This window comes from Pleuronectes platessa, chromosome 3 (assembly GCF_947347685.1).
Source record: "Pleuronectes platessa chromosome 3, fPlePla1.1, whole genome shotgun sequence".
In the NCBI taxonomy this organism is placed as follows: Eukaryota; Metazoa; Chordata; class Actinopteri; order Pleuronectiformes; family Pleuronectidae; genus Pleuronectes; species Pleuronectes platessa.
This window is the reverse complement of record NC_070628.1, coordinates 1413753-1438222: the sequence shown is the minus strand read 5'-3', so window position 1 is coordinate 1438222 and position 24470 is coordinate 1413753. Positions and strand designations below refer to the sequence as shown.

Here is a 24470-nt window from a genome sequence, read left to right as displayed (position 1 = left end):
ATATTCAATCCGTTTCCATAAGAATGAGTCTGTGTCCAATCAGAGCTCAGATCTCCACCGACACTTTGAATTCAACACACTCGGGAATATCTCTGAATATGTGTCTTCTAAGAAATCTGTGAAAGTTTAAACCTCACAGAGAAAGTGAAAAATAATTATTCGATCCACACTGAGATATAACGAGTTCGTCTCTGACCATTCAAACCAGTGAGTGTAATGGGAATCTGTCCAGTTGGGAATAATCCTGCTGATTAGCATATGAGAACACTCAGAGGTGAAGGTCCTTTGATCCCGTTGACTGACGGGCGGAGTAATGACTGTGATGATGTGTCGGTGCTGCGCAGCAGGAAGTAACTCTCCCGGCTTCCTGCTGCGACCTTTCCTCTGACCTCACCTCCTCCCTCCTGCTTCCTCCCTTCCTCCTCCTCCTCCTCGTGGAGAAGGAGAGTTGAACATGAGGAGCAGTGAAGCTTCGTTCTCCAGCTGCAGACCCGGTGAGACAGATCATTTCATGTTTTACCGTTTTCTCTACCGACTCACATGAAAGCAACAGACTGAAAGAGGTCAGTTGTTCTTCTCGTCAGTTAAACTCAGAACCGAACCCACCGGATCCTGAACCAGTTCCAGACTTCCTGTTCCTTCCTGTTTGAGTTGATCTTCTAGAACTGAGATAAAACTTTGACAGTTTGTTGTGACAGCTTCTCATTCGAAGTCGTAACTGAGTTTAACTTCTGTCCTCGTCCACGTTGAAAGCTCCTGAAGCTTTAAAACTCATGAGCTCAGTTTGTTAACAGAACATTGAATTATGAAGCAAACGATTGGTCCACGTCCCATCTGCCAACATGGAGGAGATGGAGTTGGTGACCTGTCCTGAAGCAAGTACCAAGAAGGTGATGGAGCCGTCAGGTCGTCCATCTTTATTCAGCGTGCAGGAAGTGACGCAGCAGGTTCAGTCCACACAGGAAGTCTTTACCATCCGGTTCAGATCTGGATCAACTGTTCACACTGAAAATAAGAGATGAAATGAAAAGGGTTTGAACCTGAGGAGGATTTAGTTTCTGTGGTTTGGTCTCAAGTTAGAGTTGAACAATGAGAGCTCTGTTCTGTGTGTGTACGTGTGTTATCAGTGTGTGTGTGTGTGTGTGTGTGTGTGTGTGAGTGTGTTTGTGTGCGGGTGTGTGTGTGTGTGTGTGTGTGGAGGCAGGTTGAGCTTCACGCTGCTCTTTCCTCAGTTTTCTGCAGATCAACATGACGGAAACACACAGAGTGACAGGAGCGACTAGGAGGGTGAGACACACACACACACACACACACACACACACGGACACACACACACTGTATCTCTCAGCTCCACTTGTTTGATTTTAGTTTCATGTTAAATCGGAAACTTTACTTTGACTTGTGTGACGTGTTGAACCTGTTTGTCAACAACAAGGTGGACGGAACAGGAAACTGCTACTTCCTGTCGGGACTAACAAAATTAAAGCTTCAGTATTTAACATATCTATAATTCAGTGTGATGGTTATTAGTCACCAAGTTTTTTAGTTTTTCTGTCAAAAATTCTTTTCTGAATTTAATCATTTCTTCCACATGTTTACTCAATTATTCTGTAGTTTATATTCTGTACCGAGCTACATCCGGACATTGTGTTTGGAAAGAACAGGAATGACTCTTTATAACTTTTATCTGTTTTAAAACTTTTTATGGGACTGTTCTGTTAAATCTTCAATAAGTAAATCACAGCCTCGTTCTACAGAGCGATGCTTTGAATCTGCTGCCTTTATTTTGAAGGGACATCTGAGCTCAGAGAGACAGCACGTGAGGGTCACACGGTCTGAACCATGTGACCGGTGACGTCACCATCTTGTTTTCACTGTAACACAAAAACTTTATTTTAATATTGTTTCACAAAAGGAGTTTTTTTTTAATGTATTTGTAATTTGTTTACTCTGAATGATAAATAACATCAAAGTTGTAGAAACTAATTGTGACTTTAATTAATTTAATAAAGTAAAAATGTATTAGTTTGGTGGAAACTGGATTAAAAACACAGAATTAAATGTTGATTGTTAGAATTTCCGGATCTTAATGTTTTCTTTCACAAACAGAAAATAATGAAATAACAAAATGTGAGAAAATAGCCACTCTTGATTGTGTTGTTTGTTCAGAGATGGGGGGTTCCACAGCGGAGTGTGGCTGAGGGGAGCAAAGCCAGCGTCCAATCAGCTGATCCCGAGGATCACAGACGTCTGGTAAGAAAAACACAGACCATTAAGAGTTAATATCTCCACCGACAAGTTCACCACATCCAGAAACCATGAGGAAATAAACCTGTTGGTTATTCACGGCGACATTTTTCATTTAATAAAATAAATACTGATGAACCAGAAGCCTGGATCCCAGTTGAACTGTGTGTGTGGGCAGGTGGTTCCCTTCAGAGGTCACATCTCTGGTGGGATGGAGCCGGGGAAGAAGCTGGTGGTGGTGGGCGTGGTCGACTCCCGCCCTGACAGGTAAACACACGACTTCATGAACTGCCTGAGAATAATCAGCTTTTTATTTCTCTTTTCAGTTTCACAGTGATGCAGTGAAAGTTTTCTGTGTTCACACGCTCACTGCAAACAGGAAGTGCTGCGTCAGCATCATTTTAATGACTTGATCAAGAGTTAAAAGAAAAGTGTCTGAAAGAAAATGACCAGCAGCTTCCTGTGTGTGATCTCAAAACAGTTCTAACTCATGATCCACATCATCCTGTGTCCTCGCCCCCCCTCAGGTTCTACGTGGCCCTGACATGTGGCCGCGGGACGTCCGGGGAGCCTCCGCCCGATGTGGCCCTGGAGCTCTGCGTTCGATTCCCAGACCGACAAGTGCTGCGGCGGGCGTGTGTGTCCGGGTCCTGGGGAGACGTGGACACATCGGTTCCCTTCTTCCCCTTCATCCGGGAGCAGCCGTTCAAGGTCCGAGCACCAGAACCGCACCACAGAACACAGTCAGTAAAGATGGACGACATGACGGCTCCACTAAAGTGAAGCCAAAGAGTCTCGCCGCCCCCTGGTGGCCGGCTGCAGCATAGGTCCTAAATGTTTGTCAAAGATGGTTTCTGTCATTTCATCGATGTTTCTGATCAGTTTGGTTTCATTTAGTTATTTAATGATATAAAAACATGATTGACAGCTGAGACTGACCCGAGCGGGTGAGTGGGCGGGACCTCGATACAGCTACTGCACGTATTCTGACTCTGAATGTCCGTCATCACCACAAGGGGGCAGTGTTGGAGTGGAGACGTGTCGTCCATCTTTGTGTACAGTTCTTCCTCACACAGTGGAATCAGATCCCTGATGTTTCTGGTCTCTGCTGCAGATGGAGATCCGGAGCGAGCGGAGCCGGTTCCGTGTCTTCGTGGACGGACAGAAGCTGTTTGACTTTCACCACCGACTCCCGGCGCTCGGCGAGGTCGACACGCTGTGGGTCAAAGGTCACGTCAGCGTCACCAAACTGGCGTGAGGGGGCGTCGCTGTCGAACACGATCGACCAGGACGCGTCATGTGATGGTTCACACGGAGCAGAGCTTCTGAAAGTGACTGAGTTTATTTACTTTATTACATTTACCTGAAGGTTTAGTTTCCTTTCAAACTGAGATTTAGACACAGAAAACAAAAGGACCTATGAAATATGATGATTTACTTTTGTTTAAATTACAAACTACAAAAATTTGTAAGTTTTATGTGATGATTAAATATTTTTCTTGTTAAGTATTTGAATCCGTTTAGATTTTGAGCTCCAGATTATCCACTGGACAAATTCTTTAATGTGATTAATGTATATTTATATATATATTTTAAAATAAAATTATACAAAAATCAACAGCTGCAGCCTGTCGTTACGTCAGAGTCGACGAGCAGCTGCTCATGTTCCTGTGGTGCAGCGGTTTGACCACAGGGGGGCAGCAGGTGAAAACACGAGCTCAGTGGTGGAGGTGAGCCGAGGAAACAAGATGCTGGAAGATTGTTTCTGAAACATCACTTCACTGCTTGAACAGGACCAACAGACAGTATCTGAGATAGAGTCGTCTGTTGTGCGTCTGTTGTGTGTGATTGTTGTTTGGTGTGAGTCGTTGTTGCTCAGACGCTGCAGCTTCACCGAGCTTCTTCAGTTTCATGGAGATGCTCCAATATTATCACCTGCTGCCTCCGCTCATCCATTATGCATCAGAGCCACAGTTCATTGACCAGCCTGTGTGTGTGTGTGTGTGTGTGTGTGTGTGTGTGTGTGTGTGTGTGTGTGTGTGTGTGTGTGTGTGTGTGTGTGTGTGTCCTGTATTTACTCCCTGTCATACTCCAGTACAGCTGGTTTCAGGTTCTCTGCTGTTTACAGTTCCAGAGTCATATTCAGTTGAATCAGATTTTAACAACATCATTAAATGTTCGATCCCATCGTCCGGCTCCGTTTCATAAAGTGTAAAACTCTGTAAACACAACAACGTGTCGGGGACGGAACCCGATCCCACTTCTAGTTACTACAGATGAGTCCGTGGATCTTCACGGTCACATGTCAGTTGTTGTTTCTCACAGGACTGTAAATAAAGATGGACCACACGTCTCCAGAAATGGAAGACAGAATATCTCGGATCCAGACGCTGCCCTCTGGTGGTGACGTTGTCTCGAGTCTGTGCAGTACGAGGGGGGTGGAGCTGCTGAGTCGACTCACGCGATCGACCAATCACAAGCCAGTTGCTGTAGATCCTCTCTCAGCTTTAGCCAACGTTAGCATTGGTTCTGTTTACTCTTGTTCTGTGTCGCTCTCCTGACTCTGGACTCGTTCTGTCTCCGGCTGCTGAGCGATGGAACCGTGTCACTCAGTTAATAATTGACGGACCTGCTGACCCCGCCCCCCCCCCCCCCCCCCCGTCCAGAGTTTAGTTCTCCTCAGTGTGTGTGTGTGACCTCTGACCTATCTGCTGCACTTGGTGTCACTGCTCATCAAAGATTCACCAGCCGTCAACAACCCCCCCCCCCCCCCCCCCCACGCTGTCCATCACATGACGTGGTGACGCTCTGAATAAATAACGAGGGTCGACATTTAACAAAGACGGTTTGTATTTAGTAGTTTATTCGGAGCAGGTGATCTGGGCCAAGGTTTAGCAACACATTAGCTACACGCTAAGTTAGCTCAAGTAGCTACAAGCTAAGTTAGCTCAAGTAGCTAAGTGAGAGCTGTTGTTAAGACCGAGGTTTATCATTAGCATTAAAAGCTGTTTACTATTAGATTTTAGAGCTAAGTTAGCTAAGCTAGCTCAGAGTTGATTATCACGCTAACTTCGTATCAGAAATAACATCCATCCATGCTAACAGTCAAAATGCATTTTATTTGTTTGTGTAGATTTTTTAATAAAATTATTCAAAATATATTTAAAATGTTAAAACAAACTTGTTCATTTTACAATTTATTCAATACTTTCAAACATTTACAAAAACGAACCTGTCGGTTATGAACTGTGACAAATTAAAAATCACGACTTACATCCTGGTTCACGTTCTGTTTCCACATCAGAGCTTTTTAGAATCAGTTTGACAAAGTTTATAAAAATATAAAAACCGTCACATCAGGAACTTTTTAATTCAAATAAAAAGAACAAACGAAGATTTAAAGTATCAGTGGGCAAAATAATAAAAACCCTCAGACACAGATCCACATGTCTGTGACACGTTTATCTAATAGGTTAAGATGTTAAGTTGTTAAATTGTTAAATTGTTAAATTGTAAAGTTGTTTTAATGTGGATCAAATTAAAGTTAGACTATTAACTTTGCAGTATTTGTACTTCTTGTACTTACTTTACAGTAAAGATGCTGAGTACTTCTCCAGGTGTTTTGATCCACTTTAAATGAGCTGGATTATCGTCTTGTCCACGTCAGTATTCACAGCGTCAGTAGAAACGCAGTCTGTCTGTTGTGGGAGGAGCTGAAGTGTCTGTGACTCAAACTGGTCCACCAGTGCAGAGTGGAAACCTCAAGCCTTCACCACCAGTCAGACTCTGAGGAGTTCTGGCTCTGCTCTGCAGGGAGGACACGTCTAGAAGGTTTTCCAGCGGATGGCCGACAGGACGGTGTGGATGAAGTAGAGCAAAGTCCCACGTAGGAGAAAACCTGAAGAGACACAAGAAGAAGAACGTTGGAGTGTTTGTTTCTTGTGAAGATCGAGAGACGCAAAACTAAGAAGAGACAAACAACACATTCAGAGAGACACAACATCTGCACTGGAAACATCTGTATTGATGCCATGAGCGGAACAATGACGGCTCAGCAGGTTCTTGTGGGAGTCGACCTCAGACCTTCAGGTTCTAGAGTCTCAGCCTGATCTTGGTTTCACTGGTTTCGATCATCACGTTAAACTGGACTCACCACAGCAGAGATGTCCAGCCGATAGTTCTGGAGGTTTGACTCCGCCTTCTTCTCCAGAGTCACTTTGGCCAAAGCCACCGAGGCGCTGAGGTAGAAGAAGGCGGCGACTCCGTGATACACAAAGTCCTGACAGAAGAAGAGAGAGAGAGAGAGAACAAGGGATGGAGTCATCACACAGAGTGCTCGGTTACTTTCCACCACTGGACGTGAGTTACTGATCTGATCCAGGATCAGTGTGTGGACTTGTCTTACTGCTGCGGCCCAGCTGCCTCTGTTGTGATGCCCCCCGCAGGCGAACACCAGCATCCAGGTGAAGGTCATGATGAAGCAGAAGACGGAGACGAACATGACCCAGCCCTGAGGGTTGGCCGGCACCACCAGCGTGCAGGCCACCAGGATCCACACCAGGCCGCCGAAGATCTGCAGACGAGGTGACACAAGGACATACAACAGATATTAATCAGACTTTCTGCAGCGAATGTTTTCATCTGTGAATCATCTGATTATTATTGTCTCGTCAGTCGTTTGGTTTCACATCTGGTTTAGTGAGAAGAACCAGTTTAGATCCTCATGTTTCAGGGATTCTGCTTCAGAAGAGAAGTCGATCATCAGCAGCAGATTCTTTCTCTGTTGATCCGACTCAACCCTGAATGAACCTGGTTCAGGGAAACCTGCAGGAAAGAGTCCGATCCGGTTCTTCAGTCTGGTTCTCTGACTCAACCTGAAGCTTCAGGAGTCACAACCGATGAACTTGGTTCTTCCTCTGAAGACAGAAACCTTTCCTCTCAGATCTGATCCGTCTGATCACTTCACTCATTTCCAGTCCTGGTGTCTCCATTATTTTGTCGTGTCTCCAGCTCTGGTGTTCCTGGCTCCATTCACCCTACACCTCTGATGATTGACAGTCTACATTATTCATGCAGCTCCACCCTCCTCCACCTGCTGCCACACACCTGTGTGTGTGTGTGTGTGTTTGTGTGTGTGTAGATTCCTCCTTCTTCACACATGCCTACGTTTCATGACGTTCATTTCATATCAGCTCTCGGCTTCATTCTGATCTCTTGCGTCGTTCGAGGAATTCCTTATTTCATGAAGGGGATTGTGCATTTTTAAAAATTTGTAATGAAATTGGTTTAAACAAACATAACAAACAATATAAAATCTTAAAGAGATGCCTATTGATGCTTTTAATCCAAACACAGAAAATCCATGTCATGGTTGAGATTATGACGTTCACAGTTTCGGATTATGAGTTAAGTGGAAATATTTTGACAGTAAAGATGAAGTTTGGATTGAGCAGATTTACATGAACTGTGAATCTACAGCAGCAGATGGTTCAGTCATAATTTAATAAGCAGCAGAAATCCTGCACATCTACCAGAACTGAAAATAACCACAGGTCCTTCATCTCTTTAATTTATCTGAAAAAGGTTTTGGTTGAACCAAGAAGAGAAACTCAGAGAATGAATCGTTCTTTGTAAAATAAAAACATACTCACTCCTTCTTGGTTTTAGAAAAGTATTTAAAATCCATTGTTGTTGTCTGGCTTGTTTTAATTCAATAAAAGTCAAACTAAAACTTAATAACTTGTCAACATGAAGATGTTTTGTTTAATAAGTTCAAACAGAAAAGACCGTCAGTCTGCACAGAACGAAACATCTCAGTTTCCCTTCAGTCGCTCATTGAGATTCATCTGCTCTTTGGTTTGTTTGATGCTGAATCGTTAAAAAAAGGATTCACCGAATTTACTCCGTGCGTAAAAGTGTCCGCACTGTGCGTAAAAGCTGCGTAAAAGCTGCGTAAGAGCGCGCACACAGATCTCCCGGGGACCAGCTGCTGCTTCTTACCAGCTCCGGCAGGTAGAGGATGTCGGGGATGGTGGTGCAGATCCCGATCCCGCGGGGCAGGTTCCCCATGGTGGTGGAGCTGGAGGCCATGATGCTGCTGCTGCTCGGACTGACGCGGGTCTCTCAGCTGCTGCGCGTCAAACCTGAAGGAACCGACTGGAAAAACCGGAATCCCCCATCGGCCGCGCGGAGGGAGGGAGACACGAGGCCGAACCCGCTCCGGATCTGCTGCAGCTTCAGTGATGGAGGATCAGGGAGGGACACTTATCAAGACCCGCGTGACTCATCCATCAACATGACGTCACCTCTGCTTCCATCAACATGACGACAGCTGGAAAGGGAACTGGGACTAGAACAAAGTCTGAACTCTTAGTTATATTGTTTCTGTTTTCTTGTAGATCTGAATCTTCTTCTTCTTCTTCTTACTCTTCATATTATTATCATCACAATCTCCTGAACATCACCGAGGAGCCGCCTGACGCCCGATCGGCATCGTCCACATCGTGACACACAAAAAGTTCACGTGTTGAATCTACGTGTGCAACTTCTGTTGTTGCAGTTGTGCAGCTCCTTCGGTTAAAGGTCGAGTTCAATGAGTTTAATTCTGAACCTTCTCAACTAGTTAGAGGTCAACCAGTGAAGATGTTCCTCCTCTGAACCTGTTTCTGGAGAAAGACCTTCTCTAACACGACTCTATCACAACATGACACATGAACCACTTCTCTCCTCGTGTGTCAAACGGTTTTACCTCAACATGTGACTCCTCTGTCAGAGCAGCCACGTTTATTATGATCATACAGAGTCCTGCACTGGGTTTAATTCAAATATTCCTTCCTATTGTTTCAGTGTATATTCATACATGTGAATCAGCGTGTGACCCTGCAGCCCTTCACACCTCACACAGTGTCAACAACAGAGCCATGGAAACAGCCAGCTTCTCGTTTGGTACCGAGCTGTCGGACAAACACCTCAGACAATCAGCGGCTGGATCTGGTTTCCTGCCGCGGTCACCGGATCCCTCGGCCGGGGAAACCTACTCCTGAGGAGGAGAGGAACCCAAACGGAGCCTCAGGTGGACCACAGCTGGGACACTTGAACTGTCAATGGTCAAACTGTTTATACTGTAAATATCTATCGTTCATATTGTACAATCCGTTTTCTAGTCAGTGAATTTATTCATAACCGCAGCTGCAGTCCTATAAAATACAATAACAATGAAAGAAGAGTTGATTATGAACACACAGTTATTTCACATCTCACATTCCTGATCAAACATCTGAAGGAGTGTTTGTGTTGGTTGACGTCACCCTGACGACAGGCGTGTGTTCAGATCATGGATGAGACGTGTGATAGAGACCGGGTCAGTTCAGAGTCACAGAGATCCAGAGATAATGAACTTTATTGTTAGAGCAGGTTTTATACAACAGAAGCAGCTGGAAAGAGACAAGTTAAAAATATACTAATGGAAATTAAAGCAACTAGAGCATCACTCAGAGGAGCTCAACAGTCGCTTAAATCATTGATATGTAAAAGGTTTTGTATTTATAGCTCTTTTCTAGTCTCGATGACTCAAAGCTCTTTACAGTTTTACATTCACACAGAGCATCTATTAGCAGCACTTTGTTTTTCTATGAGAGGCAATTCGAGGTTCAGCATCTTGCCCAAGGACACCTCGGCACGCAGATGGGGAAGACTGGGGATCGAACTGCCGACCTTCAGCTTCAGTCTTTTAAACACGATCACTGAATTAACGTTCTATCACACAATGTTTTAGAAAGTGAAAAATATATGTATACAGATGTTATGGTAAATGACACTGCAGGTTTATACAGATGTTACGGTAGCTGATCCTGCGGGTTTAGACAGATGTTACGGTACCTGATAGTGCGGGTCTAGACAGATGTTACGGTAGCTGATAGTGCGGGTCTAGACAGATGTTACGGTACCTGATAGTGCGGGTCTAGACAGATGTTACGGTAGCTGATAGTGCGGGTCTAGACAGATGTTACGGTAGCTGATAGTGCGGGTCTAGACAGATGTTACGGTAGCTGAGAGGCACAGGGGTGTTTGAACATGGCGGCGGTGAGTCCTCCTCCTCTTCGTCTTCTTCTTCTCCTTCTTCTTCTTCTTCTTCACTGTTTGTCCACATTGTCTGTTAGCATGTCAATTAGCTCCCGGCTAACCTATTTTAGCCGGGAGCTAACTCGGTGTTACACTGATCATTGAGCGTGTGGATACATGAGACCGGAAGTGACGCAATCTGTCAGATTAAAAGAAGAGTGAGTGGACAAAAACAATCCAGATGTTTGTGTTTATGTTGTTTAGACAAAAGAGAGAGAGAGAGAGAGACAGAGAGAGAGAGAGAGAGAGAGAGAGAGAGAGAGCGAGAGAGACAGAGAGGTAGAGACAGACAGAGAGAGAGAGACAGACAGAGAGAGAGCGAGAGAGACAGAGAGGTAGAGAGAGAGAGAGACATAGAGAGAGAGAGAGAGTAAGAGAGAGACAGAGAGAGAGACATAGAGAGAGAGAGACATAGAGAGAGAGAGAGAGAGAGAGACACTGAACACGACACACACATGTTTCACGTGTCAACATCACACACAAAGTCAACACAGACTTCTACACAACAAGCAGCAGCTGTAGAAGCTTCGTCCTCGTCTTCCTCTCGTCCAGAGGACAGACGACACTCACAGGTTGTGTCTAGTCATGTGATCACGTGTTTGAAGATGTGCGTTGTGTTCACACAACTGACACAACAACAATCTGCTCTGGTCTCTCTACAGACACACACCAGCAGGACCGATCTGAGACGTGCTCCTGCCAACACCCTGCTCACTTTCCAGTTAGTCGCTCCAGCAGGTTCTCCAGGTTCCACTGAAGGGATCGGTCCCGTGGGTTGAAGCAGAGTGCATGCTGGGACAATAACAACTCCTCCTCCTCCTCCTCCTCCTCCTCCTCTCAGTCCCTCTCCTCAGCTCGATGCCTCGATGGAGAGCGCTCTTCAGTCTCTGCTCTCGATGGTCCAGCCCGGTCCCTCAGGCCCTGGTCCTGTCCGTCCTCACCTTCTGCATCGTCCTGCCGCTCTGCTGCCACCAGCTGCTCTACTCCTACTTCTTCATGAAGTCCGTGTACCTGGACTCCATGAGTGAGGAGGTCCTGCAGGACAGTCTCACCCGGGGTCAGGATGCGCTGAGCTTCTGGCAGAGCGCCTCCAGCCCGGCGGGGGGGGGGTCTCCCAGGTTCCACAGCCCCGCCCAGCACCCCGAGCTGCTGGTCACTGTGGTGAGCGTCAGGCGGACGGAGGGGCGGGACTTCCACTACCTGCTCCAGGTGATGCAGCAGCTGAGCGGCCTGGTGGGGGGCTGTGGGGAGCGGGGGTGTGCCGAGCTGCTGGTCTGTGACGTGGAGAGCGGTCCCCAGGAGAACCAGGACGCCAAGCTGCTGGAGAACCACCTCCGGGTGGTGCGGCGCTCGCCTGAGGAGCAGCAGGCGGCCCGGGAGCCCGTCAACACCTTCGAGAGGGAGAAGAGGGATTACGTCTTCTGCGTCCGGAAGGGCTGGGAGCTGCTGAGGCCCCGGAACATGTTGGTCCTGGAGGACGACGCGCTGCCCAGGGAGGATTTCTTCTCGGTTGTGAGGGACCTTCTGTCTCGTCGCTTCTCCCTCCAGACGCTCTACATCAAGCTCTATCACCCGGAGAGGCTGCAGCGCTACTGGAACCCGGAGCCCTACCGCATCCTGGAGTGGGTGGGGCTCGGCCTGGTGGGAGCCACAGCCCTCCTCCTCAGCCTCGCTTACTGGAACCCCTTCTCCTTCTCCTTCACCCTGTCGCTGGGCCACCTCCTCTTCTTCACCCTCTACTTCATGGCGGCTGCGGAGCTCCTGGGGCGGCACTACGTCCTGGAGCTGCGGAGACTCTCCCCTCAGCTCTACGCCGTGTCCCCGGCCACCGAGTGCTGCACCCCCGCCATGCTGTTCCCCGGGAACGCCTCGCTCAGGGTGGCCGAGTATCTGGACGGCTCGTTCTGCGTGAAGGGGAACGCCAAGGACATGGTTCTGTACCAGATGGCGAGGACCATCCCGGGGGAGACGGCTCACAGCGTGGAGCCCAACCTCGTCACCCACATCGGGGCCTTCTCCTCGGTCAGGCCCAACCCATCCAGGCCCAAACTCCTCTGACAGAACCAGGAGGGGGGTTGATCAGATTCCTGCTGGGTTCTACTCCTCCTTCCTGCCACGCCCCCTTGTGGACCCCTCCCACATTGTAAGTAGAAGATTTGGGGGATTTTCAGGGGAAAAGTCGCCAAGTCATCAGGAAGAAATTGGACTAAGTTCTGATGTTTGTGTCTCAGTAACGTCTTCAGAGAGCGGGTCGGTGTCACAGTGTTCAGTCTCACACCGACCACATGATGTGCCTTTTCAAATGTTGTTAGAAACACAAAGTCCATTCGGTAGAAACTTCTTTCATCAGAGTTTATTACACAACAAGAGGAGACTGTAGCAGAGGATGGTGTCACAACTAAAAGATAGAGAACATATATATTTATAAGATTCAACATCATGAGTGAGACAATCTGCAAACTGTGTCTGATGAGGTGATGAAGAGGTTCAACATCTGCTGACATCACATCATCATCATGGAGAACTTCTTTAATCGGCTTCTGGGGACTTTCCTGATTTCTATTCATCGGAAGTGATTCGTTTACAATTTGTTCTTGTGACAGATTCAGTCGACGGGCCGTCTAAGTGCAGTTTGGTTTCAGACCCGTAAAAATACATGTGTAGCTGATTTGAACATGAGCCTTGATTTCCTTATGAATCTATTTTAAAACCCCTCCGATGCTGCCTTAACGATTCATCATCCACTTTCAAAAGTTACAGATTTTAGTTACAGGCTAGTTTAGGAAACAGGAAGTTGTAGTGTGGTTGAGAACCAGTTCACTTTATTGGACGCTGAATCCAGACCAGGAACATGGGTTTCTGATTGTGGCCTTTTGTATTTTACAGTCCTGTCTTTGAGGTTTGAGATGGAACGCAGGCGCAGGGGTTCAGCTGTCATCTTCCTCCATTTGGAAATGTCACGCCTGATGTTACAACATTTGTCGAGCAGCCCAACCTGTGTTTGTGTCTCTGCCCTTTTTACATGTGGAACATATTTAACATTTAAACACTCTTTGATGCTTTGGTTTTGTGATTCCTGCTCAGGACGGCTTTGCTTACGAGCGTCCTTCATTTTTCTAGCAAAACAACACAACAGGTCAATATCAACTTTTTCCCTCACGTCAAATGAATCTTCGAGTTTAGAATAAAGGTGACAGCCTTTGTTTGTTTTTCTAAGCTAGATTAAATACTTCTTCTTCTCTGTCTGACACAGAAATGAAGTTGTCGCCGGTCAAATCTAACTCTGAACTAGACGGAGATCGAACAGATTAATAAAATGTCCGACAGTTGCCCGGACTCAGCTTCCTGCTCACCACGCTCCATGTGCCTTCCATGCTCCTGACGCTGGACATTATAATCAGAAAAACACTGATTGTGAAATTCTTGGCCGATAAAAATGTTTACAGAAACAATTTGGCAGATTTTTTTTTTTTTACGGTTTTGTTTGTTGCTATTTTCATCAAACTCACACATTTATGAATGAACCTCTCATAAGGTTAGAGCACCACCAAGTGGACATTCTAAGGGTCTGCAGCGTTTCACCATTTAACAGAGCAGAATTCACACAACAGATAAAAAACATCTTAATTGATCGGTGCATCTCTGATTATTATAATATTATGCATGACTCAGCCCTGATAGAAATTACTCACAATGTGTATTTAATTTGCACTCCTGTTAAGTAATGACATTTCATGAATTGCTGTACGAACAACAGGAAGTCGCCGCCAAAGTAAAACCACCAGGCCTATGGCAGTTTCTCACACTGCCACTATGACACTGTAATATTCCTGAAAGTCTCTTTCTCTCTTTAGAGAAGTCAGAGCCTTTTGTCCGGCTTCGTGTCTGTGGTCAAACCCCAGGAGACATCGATCTGAAACTCTAACGCCTCATGTGATCGAAACATTTGAACTCTTTGTTTGCTTTGAAAAATGGTAGCGGGTTCATTTATAGTTATGATTGAATAAATAAGATTTATATCACATATATTTTAACGGAGCACCTTAAAGATTTGACTGTTGCTGATGGAGCATCCTCTTTGTTGAAGAGCTGCTCGTGATCAGTCAACGTTTACCAGCCCATCAAAATAAACACAAATATCTTCTTAAAATGAATCGGGATTATTTCTGACTTTATTAAAACACTTTAGTTAAAACAGTGTACAGAGTTCAACATACATTGATCATCCACAAAGTTAAACCTGCCTGAGGTTCAGAAGGTTCCCTTATGCCGCCTGAACAGATCGGACCTCCGACAGGAAGTGGAGATGAGTCGTCCATCTGTATTTATGTCTTTCTACACACTCATTGATTTTGTTTATTTACAGATACATGCAGATTTATATACAGATTTATACAGATTTATACACCCGAGCGACTTTGCCTCATGTCAGAGTCGCTCAGATCTGACTCACACGTCACCAGCGCCTCTTTTAACAAGTTATTTTTTCACTACAGTGGTTTTAACGTTGTGGTTGATCGGTGTTTTTAAAATGAGGAAATAAAAATATACATAATGAACAGTTATAGTGTGTAGACACAAATTAAAATATCTAATATATAAGTGTGTGTTTGTTTCTCATCAGTTAGATTTTCACCTCAGTTTCGCCTTCACCTTATTTTAAGTTTACAACATTAAACTCGGTTTGGTTTGAGTTTGTTTGTGGTTTTATTTTGTTTTTTTCTACCATTTTATCTCATTCTGTGTTACATCAATATTTAGATTTATTTAAAGTTGTGTAACTGTTTCTGCTGTTTGTTCATTCACTGCTGTTGATAACTTATCTCATGCTGGATTCTATGACAAACATGAATTCTGAATCTGAACAATCGATCAGCTGACCAAAGACTGGTGCTCTTGTCATGTTTCAATTTGAAATTTCAAAATAAAAGCCTTGTTTTGACTTTACTGAAATGAATTAGTCTATGAGGAATGATAAAAATGAAATATTGAATTCAGATATTGTCCTGACTATGACTCTTTCACTGTTTTCTGTATATTTAAAACACAATAAATCACTGGGTTGTCAGAAGGTCTTTTCATCAATCAAAAAAGTGTCCTGTGTTGTAGAAACTGTATATTAGAAATGTTTATATCCTGTGATCAGTGGAGGCATCATGGAGCAGTGTAATGTCCTGATGTCAGTGAAGGCACCATGGAGCAGTGTGATGTCCTGTGGTCAGTGAAGGCACCATGGAGTAGTGTGATGTCCTGTGGTCAGTGAAGGCATCACGGAGCAGAGAGGAGATGGTCGATCTGTTCGGACTTCTTCAAACCTGCAGCTCACACACACATTAACACACATTAGCAAACATTAACACACATTTACACACATTGACACACTCTCACACACGCACACACACACTCTCTCACGCACACACACACACACACACACACACACACACACACACTGTGCAGAACCGGTCGGAAACTTCTTCTCAGGAGGTTTTGTTGGAACTTTTTTCTTCATGATGTCGGAGGAAGAGAAAAGCGAAAAGATTCCTGAGTCTGAAGGAGGAGAAGAAGAAATAAAGAACAGAGGGAACCCGGAGAAAAGCACAGAGGTGAGAGAGAGAGAGAGAGAGAGAGAGAGAGAGAGAGAGAGAGAGAGAGAGAGAGAGAGAGAGAGAGAGAGAGAGAGAGAGAGAGGTTTCACATGACATCTGTAAACTGATGGACTCTTGTCCCGTTTTCTCTCATAAAACGATTTAACAGGAAACTCACCATCTCTCTCTCTCTCTCTCTCTCTCTCTCTCTCTCACACACACACACACACACACACACTCTCTCTCGCTCTCTCACACACACACACACACACACACTCACACTCACACTCTCTCTTTCCATGTCATCAGTGTTTGAAGTTTATTGTGAAACTTTGTTGTTGATCTGAATGAACTCCACCAGGTGTGAACTGGTTCATGTATCTTCAGCCATCATACGATCACATCATCTTCATGCTGTAAATGTGTGTGTGTGTGTGTGTGTGTGTGTGTGTGTGTGTGTGTGTGTTTCAGGACCTGGACCTGGCCTCAGTCTACGTGTCGGACGCTCAGTACAACAGGAACATCTGCGTGGACACGTCTCCTCGGGCTGTGAAGTGAGACGTCTCATGTCTTCATCCAGAACCTGGAGGCTCCTCACAGACCAGCAGGAGGCCTCCAGACTGAAGAGGCCTCCTGCTGGTCGGTTGAGATCAGTCTGTTTAAGATCATCAGCTGATCTCATGTGCTGAGTCACACTTAAGATGAAACTCCCAAGTTACCAGAGATAAATAAAGATGGACGAGATGACAGAAAGTGAAGCGAGTCTCCGGCTCCCCCTGGAGGCTGGCTCCAGTATAGCTCCTCCTCCTCCTCCTCCTCCTCCTCCATGTTAGCAGATGAGACCTGAACCAAACAGAAGATGTCTCTGTGGTTTCAGCTGGTTCTTCTCTCTCTGATGTTTGTTCCAGTTTCTGATCAGTTTGGTTTGAATCAGTCTGATGATGTATGAACGGGCTGAGACCTGATGATTGACAGATGAGACTGGCTCAGGATTGGTCGAGCGTGTGTACAGGTTATTTGCTAATAGTGTTGTAATCCTTCGTTGTGTGTGTGTGTGTGTGTGTGTGTGTGTGTGTGTGTGTGTCTTCAGACTCTATCTTCTCTATAACCACTGGTTTCTGAAGGTTCTGCTCTACTTCTTCATCCTGCTGGATCTGTCTCTGGCCGTCTTCGAGGAGCCGGCCGTCCTCCCTGTGCCTTCCTGGGTAAGATGGCCGCCTGGTGTCATGATGGAGATGTGATGAGTGTCAAACGTCAGAGAGCTTCAGAGGACAGAACCTTCGTGTCCTTTCATCAAACCAGGTGTGCTTATTGTTTTCAGGCCACCATGTTGGTGGAGCTGCTCTGCTTGCTGGTCTTCACCGCTCGACTGGCTCACTACGCCAAGGTCATCCCCCGGGACAAGTTCTGGAAAGACGCCAAAAACATCTGCATCATTGTCGTCCTCATGGTAACAGCCTAGTGGCCGCTCACTGTACTGCAATGATAAAAACACATCTGCTCAAAACCCCAGAACCAGGACCAGCACCAGGACCAGGACCCTTGAGAAGGTTCACGCATCCTTTTTAAAGTCGAGTTATGTTTTTAAGACATGTGACTGATGCGGGAGAGGTGAATTATGGGAAATGTAGTTCCTCTGTTCACCTGGCTGTGACTCTATTATTCTGTGACTTGTTTCATAAAGAATTTACCGTTAATGGGTAAAATTACAAACTGCAGGAAATGTGCTGGAGCTGTGAGGATCCGTGTTCTCTTCTCACGGGCCAGAGCCGAGCTGTGGGTGGATTGGACTGGACAGACTGGTCCCATAGAGACAGAGCACAGATCACTGGGAGTTTGCCATGTGTGGACTCAGGGACGAGGCTATTTCCTGGTTTATTTTGAGTGAAAGCTGAAGTTGCTGAGCAGAGTTCCTGTGGCAGTCAGGATGTGCTGACATCACTTTCTGCTTGTTGTTGTGAAACAACCTTTCAGCGTGAAGTCGCCTCGTCAGCGACTCCGGAGCAGGAACTGTTTCCTGAGCCTCAGTGACTCGAGGCCTCGGCCACGTCAGGGTTCATGGAGTCACGTGTTTCATCTCATTCACTGGCTTCAGGAACATTTCAGGTTTAGTTTTCATTATGTCAGTGTTGATGCTTTGGGGGATAACTCATTTTATCTGTTCTTCAAAGGCCCCCCCCCAAACACATCTGGTGCTTTATGGTCTGTTTGACTCTAAATGATCATAAATCACTAAATGAACTTCAGCTGTTTGAAGAAGACTTGAAACTAGAGACTGAGACAGAAACTTATAAAGTGAGAAGTCACTTTCTCATTGACTTCTATAGAATCTACCAGAGGAGTCGCCCCCTGCTGGTCAGTCCACAGAAGATGAACTGAATGGATTCTGTTTTGTTTCTTGGTTTGACTCCAGCTGACTCTCGTGGATATGATCATCTACGGAGCGCTGAGAGCTGCCGACTGCTCCGCCCTCCGCTGGTCCAGAGTCCTGCGCCCGCTCCTATTGGTCAACGTCACAGAGGGACGGCAGGTAACCGCCCCCCCGCCTCAAACCTGCAGTCGTGGGCTGTGTCTCACTTCTCCTCGTACAATACGGACGATAATAATTCATGTTGTCACAGGAATGAAGTTTTACGATGTTCATGCTCTGAGGTTGTTCATTTAAGAGAAGGTTTATTTTGTATAGATCACACGATGCATCCTGTCACACGTAAGCTCAGTTGGTGTGTGTGTGTGTGTGTGTGTGTGTGTGTGTGTGTGTGTGTGTGTGTGTGTGTGTGTGTGTGTGTGTGTGTGTGTGTGTGTGTGTGTGTGTGTGTGTGTGTGTGTGTGTGTGTGTGTGTGTGTGTTGTTGTGTGTTTGTTCATGTGCCAGCTCCGCAGGGCATTCAGGAGCATCAGGAACGCTCTGCCTCAGATCTTCTACGTCTTCCTGCTCTTCATGTTCAGCGTCCTCATCTTCTCCCTCATGGCTCTGAAGCTTCTGGGTAAACGGTGAGTCATCAACATTTCACTGTTTCATTCATTAAACCATCAAACTTTAATCTGTCGTGTAGGAGAGAAGGTTTCTTCACCTTATTGTAAAGACTCAGATATGAAATGTGTCTCAGTTTCATATCTGCCAACTCATCAACTTTTCTGCATCGTTGGAATCAAACTGATGAAGATTCATCAGACACAAGAACTTGTGACTTCCTGTTCACATTCTGAAAGTTCTGAATATAAAACATTTTATCCATTAAAACATGGTGAACATTGTTATTGTGATAAAAACAGATACAGAATGATAATCTGTGTTTTCTCTCCAGAGGTCTGAAGACCATCGACGGATCTCCGTACTTCACCAACTACCTGGAGATCGTGTTCGACCTGTACGTCCTGGTCACCACGGCCAACAGCCCTGACATCATGTAAGAGCTCCTGAGTCCACAGACCTGACGCTGTGTCACTGAACTGATCTGAGACCTGGTGAAGGATTCTGTTTACACTCAGTGTTCCTCACCTTCATCGTACGTTTCCTTCACCTCCAATTACTGTAGATAAAGATGAAGGACGTGACAGCTCCCAACAGTGAAGCTAAAACATTGTGTTTGCCCCCTGGTGGCGGGGGCAGTGTAGGTCATAATACTCCTCCATGTTAGCAGATGGGACGAGAACCAAACCCACAAACTCTAAACCCTGTTTCCTCTCAGTTGCATGAACGTCTAACGCAGAATTCCAGATTATGATCTTTGTGTTTATGATCATATTTCGTCCTGTGTGAGCTCAAAGCCACGTTTCCTGATCCTTCCTGCTCATTTCATTCTCTGCTCCTCGTTGGCAGGATGCCGGCGTACAACTCCAGCTTCGTCTTCGCCATCTTCTTCATCGTGTACATCCTCATCAACACCTACATCTTCATGTCCGTCTTCTTGGCCGTCGTCTACAACAACTACAAAAAACACCTGAAGGTGCTAACGTGGTTTGATTCCCACTGAAAGACACAAAACACATTGTTCTCATGATCCAGTAGAATCCATCAAAAGATCTGAGAAGACCTCAGGACTCTAACATGTCCTGGTCCACTAGGAGGAGATGCGGCAGCTGGTCAGGGCCAAACGGCACAAGATGGTGCGAGCGTTCGGCGTCCTGCAGGAGCCGAGGGGGGAGGGGCTTGAACCGGGGGTGACCCAGGCCAACTGGAACCAGGTGGTACGACTGGTCCGGCCCGATATGAGCAACGCCCACAGAGAGCTGCTGTGGAGCGTCTCCGACAACAAGAACCAGGGGTTCATCGGTGGGTCCCACAAACCGGCAGTCTGAGTCCTGCTTTAATCCTCCCACTCACTCTGTGGTTGATTGACAGGTAAGGTGGCCTTCGTCCAGCTGGCCGACCTCCTGAACATCGAGGTCATCACCCTCAAGTCCAGACCACACCCACTTTACCGGTTGTGCCCCACCCTCTACCTATCAGGGCCCAGCCGCCTACTCTGCCGATTGGTCCAGCACAGGTGAGGGGGGGGTTAGCAGTCACATGTTGACCACACGTGACCTCAGAAACAACATGGAGGACGATACAGACTGTGTGTGTGTGTTCCAGGGCCTTTGTGATCCTGTTCGACCTCATCATCCTGGTGAACGCCGTCTTCATCGGGCTGGACGAGGACAATCCGATGATCGCCAACTCCGAGTGGGTCTTTCTGGCTCTGTACCTGCTGGAGATCCTCCTGAAGCTCTACGTGTTCGAGCCCAGAGCCTTCTTCTCCAGGCACAACTTCTGGAACTGGTGAGGACCCGATGTTCTTAACCTCATGTCGCGCTATGTCACGTGATTGGACAATGACAGTCCAATCACAAAGCCAGTCAGAGGCCAGGTGGTTCTGTTGGCTTTACCCCCCCCCCCCCCCCCCCCCGGGCCCTGAACAGCGGAGTCGATGGTCCAGATGGACAAACGTGCCGAGTCATCTAACTCCTCCCAGTGATTTACTCAGGATGAGTTTTGGGAGTCTGCTCTGAGTCTGGATAGTCATTGTCCAATCAGGTTCCAGTGTGAAACCAGGGTGAGAGTGTGTACTGGGAGGCTACTGGTTGTACACTCACCACTCACAGGCTCGTTCTGCCCAGTGCAGCAGCTCAAACATCACATTAACTTCACAAAGTCCTTTTTCTGAACCTTCTCCAGGTTCGACACCATCATCGTGGTTTCGGCTCTCATCGCCACGGTCATCAACTCGGCCATGAAGTCATGTGAGTTCTGTTTGTAACCTGAACACTGAACTGGTTTCCACTCTGCTGACGCGTGACACGTCTCCCCCCCCCCCCCCCCCGTCCTGTTGTAGCTGGAGGTTACACCAGCCGTCAGATCCTGGACATCGTCTTCGTCCTGCGGGTCCTCAGGCTGATCCGGGTGGTGGACAGCATCCAAAGGTTTGATCTCTGACAGACTCAGTTTCCTGCTTTTATTCATCTGGCTTGATTTCTCCATGTTTGTGTAATTGCTGCTAACGACAATATTACACAACTAAAATGTCTAAAATCTATTTCAGCGAATCAGGTGTAGAAGAAAGATTCAGTGGAGGATGAGGTGTTTGATTTAGGCCACGCCCCTTTGCATATTGATGGTTTCCTCCCAGTTTGAACCCAGAAGCGCCGTCAGCAGATGAAGTAATCGAACCCATTTCCTGTGTTCAGCTCAACAAGCTGTGGTTGTTTGATCTCCGTCTCTGTTCCAGGTTCCGTACGATCATCAACACCATGATCCGGATCGGACCGGCCATCCTCACGTTCGGACAACTCATCCTCGTAAGTCACCAGCAGCTCAATCCAACGTACTGTGACCTGATGATGGTGCTGAGCGGCTCAGTGAGTGCTGGTCCTGCTCCACAGGTGGTGTACTACGTCTTCGCCATGGTGGGGATGGAGCTGTTCAAAGACAAAGTGAAGTTCTCCGAGGATCCGGACGACCCGGAGAAGCTCTTCTGTGGAAACCCTCGACTGAGAGGAACGGCCTTCGCTCACCTCAACTACTGCAAGAACAACTTCAACAACGTGGTGTCCTCCTTCATCCTGCTGGTGGAGCTGACTGTGGTCAACCAGTGGCACGATATCCTGACACACAGACACACACACACACAATGAAAACCTCTGTTGTTGTTTCTCTGAACTGTGTGATTCCTTAACGCGACTCCACTGCTGAGCAGCGGCTTCGCCATCGTCACCCACGCGTCGGCCCGGATCTTCTTCGTCCTCTTCCACATCCTGGTCGTCATCGTCATCATCAAGTAAGAGGAGTGAGGTCATGATCCCCTCGATCCCAGCGGGTCCTCAGCAGACAGGAGCTTCTAGATCATTCAGACAATTTAACAAACTAAACACTTATATGGGCTCAAAGTAAATGTATTTTTTAATTTGAAAGTAACAGATCCATGTTTAAACCACCTGCAGAGGGCGCTGCTGCCTCTGCCTTTGTAGCAGCAGTGAACAGACGAGCATGTGACCCGATGTCAATCATCTCGTCCCACGTCTGTTCTTCTTTCAGCATCTTCGTGGCCTTTGTCCTCGAGGCGTTCTTCGTAGAATACTCGTTGGAGAAGAGCGACCTGCACACGTCTCTGGAGAAGAAGATCTCGGAGCTGGAGCTGGCTGTGGAGCAGTACGTGACCATCACAACCAGTGGACCCATCACTGTAAACACTGATGGGTCTGAAGGAGCGTTCCACTGGTCACACGTCTAGACGCTTACTGGAACACAGTGACTGGCTGTAGGGTTAGACTTAGAGTTAGGGTTAGGTCTAGACTTAGGGTTAGACTTAGAGTTAGGGTTAGAATTAGAGTTAGGGTTAGGTCTAGAGTTAGAGTTAGGGTTAGAGTTAGAGTTAGGGTTAGGTCTAGAGTTAGAGTTAGGGTTAGAGTTAGAGTTACGGTTAGGTCTAGAGTTAGGGTTAGAGTTACGGTTAGGTCTAGAGTTAGGGTTAAGGTTAGGGTTAGGGTTAGAGTGTTTCAGACGATTAGAACACGACGTTTCACTCAAACAAATCTAAGCAACAACCCTGATTTAATCCTTTGTTTGTTTTTAACCTTATTTACTGCAATAATTTTTTATAAGTTAAATGATCTAATAATTCACACGAAGGTTAGAAGAACGTTTATCATCTTGTGACTCAGGTTTGTGTTGTCGGGAACAGTTAGAAATGTGGAATTATTAATAATTGAAAGATGAAACTGAATATTTAGAATCAGTTCAGTTCAGGTAACATCCAGGTGTCTCGTGCCCTGCGTGTCGTCTGGAAGGTGAAAGCTTTGAGAGTTCAGCTTTGTGTCAGACGATGAACTGTGTTGTTGTGCGTCTCTGTGTTGTTGTGCGTCTCTGTGATGTTGTGCGTCTCTGTGATGTTGTGTTGCTCAGGGAGAAGCTGCAGGAAAACCTGGTGAACGCCATGGAAACCATCGACAACGACCTGGGAACCGGCCAATCAGCAGCCTCCAACAAACCGACCCTGATGTTTAAAATCGCTTCAAAAAGTAAGAAGCACTGAGCGGGGGGGGGGCGGGGGGGGGGGGGGGGGGGGCAGGTCACCGTGGAGAAAAGACCACGCCCATTTAGACAATAAGAGCATGTTTGGAACTAATAGAGGCTTTTGTTTTGAAAAGTGTCAAGAAAAAGAAATCGGTGTACGATTAATTTACCAGTTATCATCACCATAGATATATATATAAAGGCTAGATGTCTCGGCCAATGGAGTCGAGCGTCCGCACATGGCGGCCATCTTGCGTCAGGCGGCTCGCTCACCCATAACATTGTGATGTAGTGGTACATGTACTTTTTAAATAAACATAACTTGTTAAATTTTCAACTGATTTTTAAACGGTTTGGTTTTTTATAAACGTCAGAGATGTAGTTATTATTCATAAGTATGTAGTGTCACTACATACTTATGAATAATTATGTTATTTTCAAAAAAATCTTAAAGAGGTACAAGATTTCCCTTTACAAATATACATCAAGATTTATTTTATTTTATTTAAAAAGTACATGTACCACTACCAACACAATGTTATGGGCGAGCGAACCGTCTGATGCAAGATGGCCGCCATGTGGCCGGAAACGACATCTAGCCTTTATATCTATATCTATGCTTGTCACGTCTTCTTTGGTATGATGACACCTTAGTGGAGAATTAGCGCCACCTACTGCTCATCCATTCATTTAAATTTCATTTATTGGTTCCAACACAAGTGAAGTCAGGGTTCTTCAGCTCAGTGGATGTGTGTCTGTCCGTGTGTCAGGGTACCGGACGGTGGACGCTCTGCTGCAGCGGATGTTCGAAGCCGATCTCGACCCGGACGACTTCGCTGAGAACGACGACGCTCAGGACGACGGGAACTTTACGAACCCGTCGTTCAGCTCCGTGTAAACATGTAAACATGTAAACAAACAAACATGAAGGGATCTGTATATTTTTATATTTCTGTCCTGTCGCTCTCTGTAGGGACACAAATTAAATCTGTATTTTTCACATAAAGACTATTTACACTTAAA

General features: G+C 46.2%; 4 protein-coding genes across 9 annotated transcripts; 3 read left to right on the top strand and 1 right to left on the bottom strand.

Annotated features, from left to right (window-relative positions):
• The first annotated feature begins 223 nt into the window (after positions 1-223).
• On the top strand, positions 224-3865 carry LOC128430193 (galectin-related protein). Of its 5 annotated transcripts, XM_053416210.1 has the most exons (7): positions 224-494; positions 795-890; positions 1233-1287; positions 2170-2253; positions 2426-2514; positions 2775-2958; positions 3362-3865. In XM_053416210.1, the coding sequence occupies exons 3-7, from the start codon at positions 1249-1251 to the stop codon at positions 3503-3505; spliced, it is 540 nt and encodes a 179-aa protein (XP_053272185.1). In that variant the 5' UTR covers positions 224-494; positions 795-890; positions 1233-1248; the 3' UTR covers positions 3506-3865. The 5 variants fall into 5 exon arrangements, with proteins under 5 accessions (XP_053272185.1, XP_053272170.1, XP_053272178.1 ...); XM_053416195.1 differs by having other exon boundaries at positions 224-947; XM_053416203.1 differs by lacking the exon at positions 795-890 and having other exon boundaries at positions 226-494; positions 1205-1287.
• A 1481-nt stretch (positions 3866-5346) lies between these two features.
• Positions 5347-8514, bottom strand: LOC128430244 (myelin and lymphocyte protein-like). Its single transcript, XM_053416268.1, is given in 5 exon segments — positions 5347-6130; positions 6133-6145; positions 6401-6526; positions 6653-6820; positions 8248-8514. Coding segments are annotated over 5 exon segments (456 nt in total). The 5' UTR covers positions 8338-8514; the 3' UTR covers positions 5347-6071.
• Positions 8515-10158: 1644 nt separating this feature from the next.
• Positions 10159-13720, top strand: pgap4 (post-GPI attachment to proteins GalNAc transferase 4). Of its 2 annotated transcripts, none has more exons than XM_053416038.1 (2): positions 10159-10329; positions 11031-13720. In XM_053416038.1, the coding sequence occupies exon 2, from the start codon at positions 11227-11229 to the stop codon at positions 12424-12426; it is 1200 nt and encodes a 399-aa protein (XP_053272013.1). In that variant the 5' UTR covers positions 10159-10329; positions 11031-11226; the 3' UTR covers positions 12427-13720. The 2 variants fall into 2 exon arrangements, with proteins under 2 accessions (XP_053272013.1, XP_053272021.1); XM_053416046.1 differs by lacking the exon at positions 10159-10329 and adding an exon at positions 10745-10940.
• Positions 13721-15586: 1866 nt separating this feature from the next.
• Positions 15587-24470, top strand: tpcn3 (two pore segment channel 3). Its single transcript, XM_053415829.1, has 19 exons — positions 15587-15971; positions 16425-16507; positions 17044-17158; positions 17275-17403; positions 18367-18483; positions 18828-18946; positions 19261-19362; positions 19776-19902; positions 20021-20228; positions 20298-20442; positions 20532-20717; positions 21114-21178; positions 21271-21358; positions 21664-21733; positions 21818-22034; positions 22122-22212; positions 22470-22583; positions 23337-23452; positions 24218-24470. Exons 1-19 carry the CDS (start codon positions 15876-15878, stop codon positions 24343-24345), a joined length of 2316 nt encoding a protein of 771 aa, XP_053271804.1. The 5' UTR covers positions 15587-15875; the 3' UTR covers positions 24346-24470.

Bases quoted from the DNA above. Each gene is read 5' to 3' on its own strand.
- tpcn3 (XM_053415829.1), top strand. From the start codon at position 15,876: ATGATGTCGGAGGAAGAGAAAAGCGAAAAGATTCCTGAGTCTGAAGGA. The intron at 21,179-21,270 runs GTGAGTTCTGTT...GTCCTGTTGTAG, and splicing joins CAACTCGGCCATGAAGTCAT to CTGGAGGTTACACCAGCCGT. The intron at 22,584-23,336 runs GTACGTGACCAT...TGTGTTGCTCAG, and splicing joins CTGGAGCTGGCTGTGGAGCA to GGAGAAGCTGCAGGAAAACC.
- LOC128430193 (XM_053416210.1), top strand. From the start codon at position 1,249: ATGACGGAAACACACAGAGTGACAGGAGCGACTAGGAGG. The intron at 1,288-2,169 runs GTGAGACACACA...TTGTTTGTTCAG, and splicing joins TGACAGGAGCGACTAGGAGG to AGATGGGGGGTTCCACAGCG. The intron at 2,254-2,425 runs GTAAGAAAAACA...GTGTGTGGGCAG, and splicing joins CCGAGGATCACAGACGTCTG to GTGGTTCCCTTCAGAGGTCA.
- pgap4 (XM_053416038.1), top strand. From the start codon at position 11,227: ATGCCTCGATGGAGAGCGCTCTTCAGTCTCTGCTCTCGATGGTCCAGC.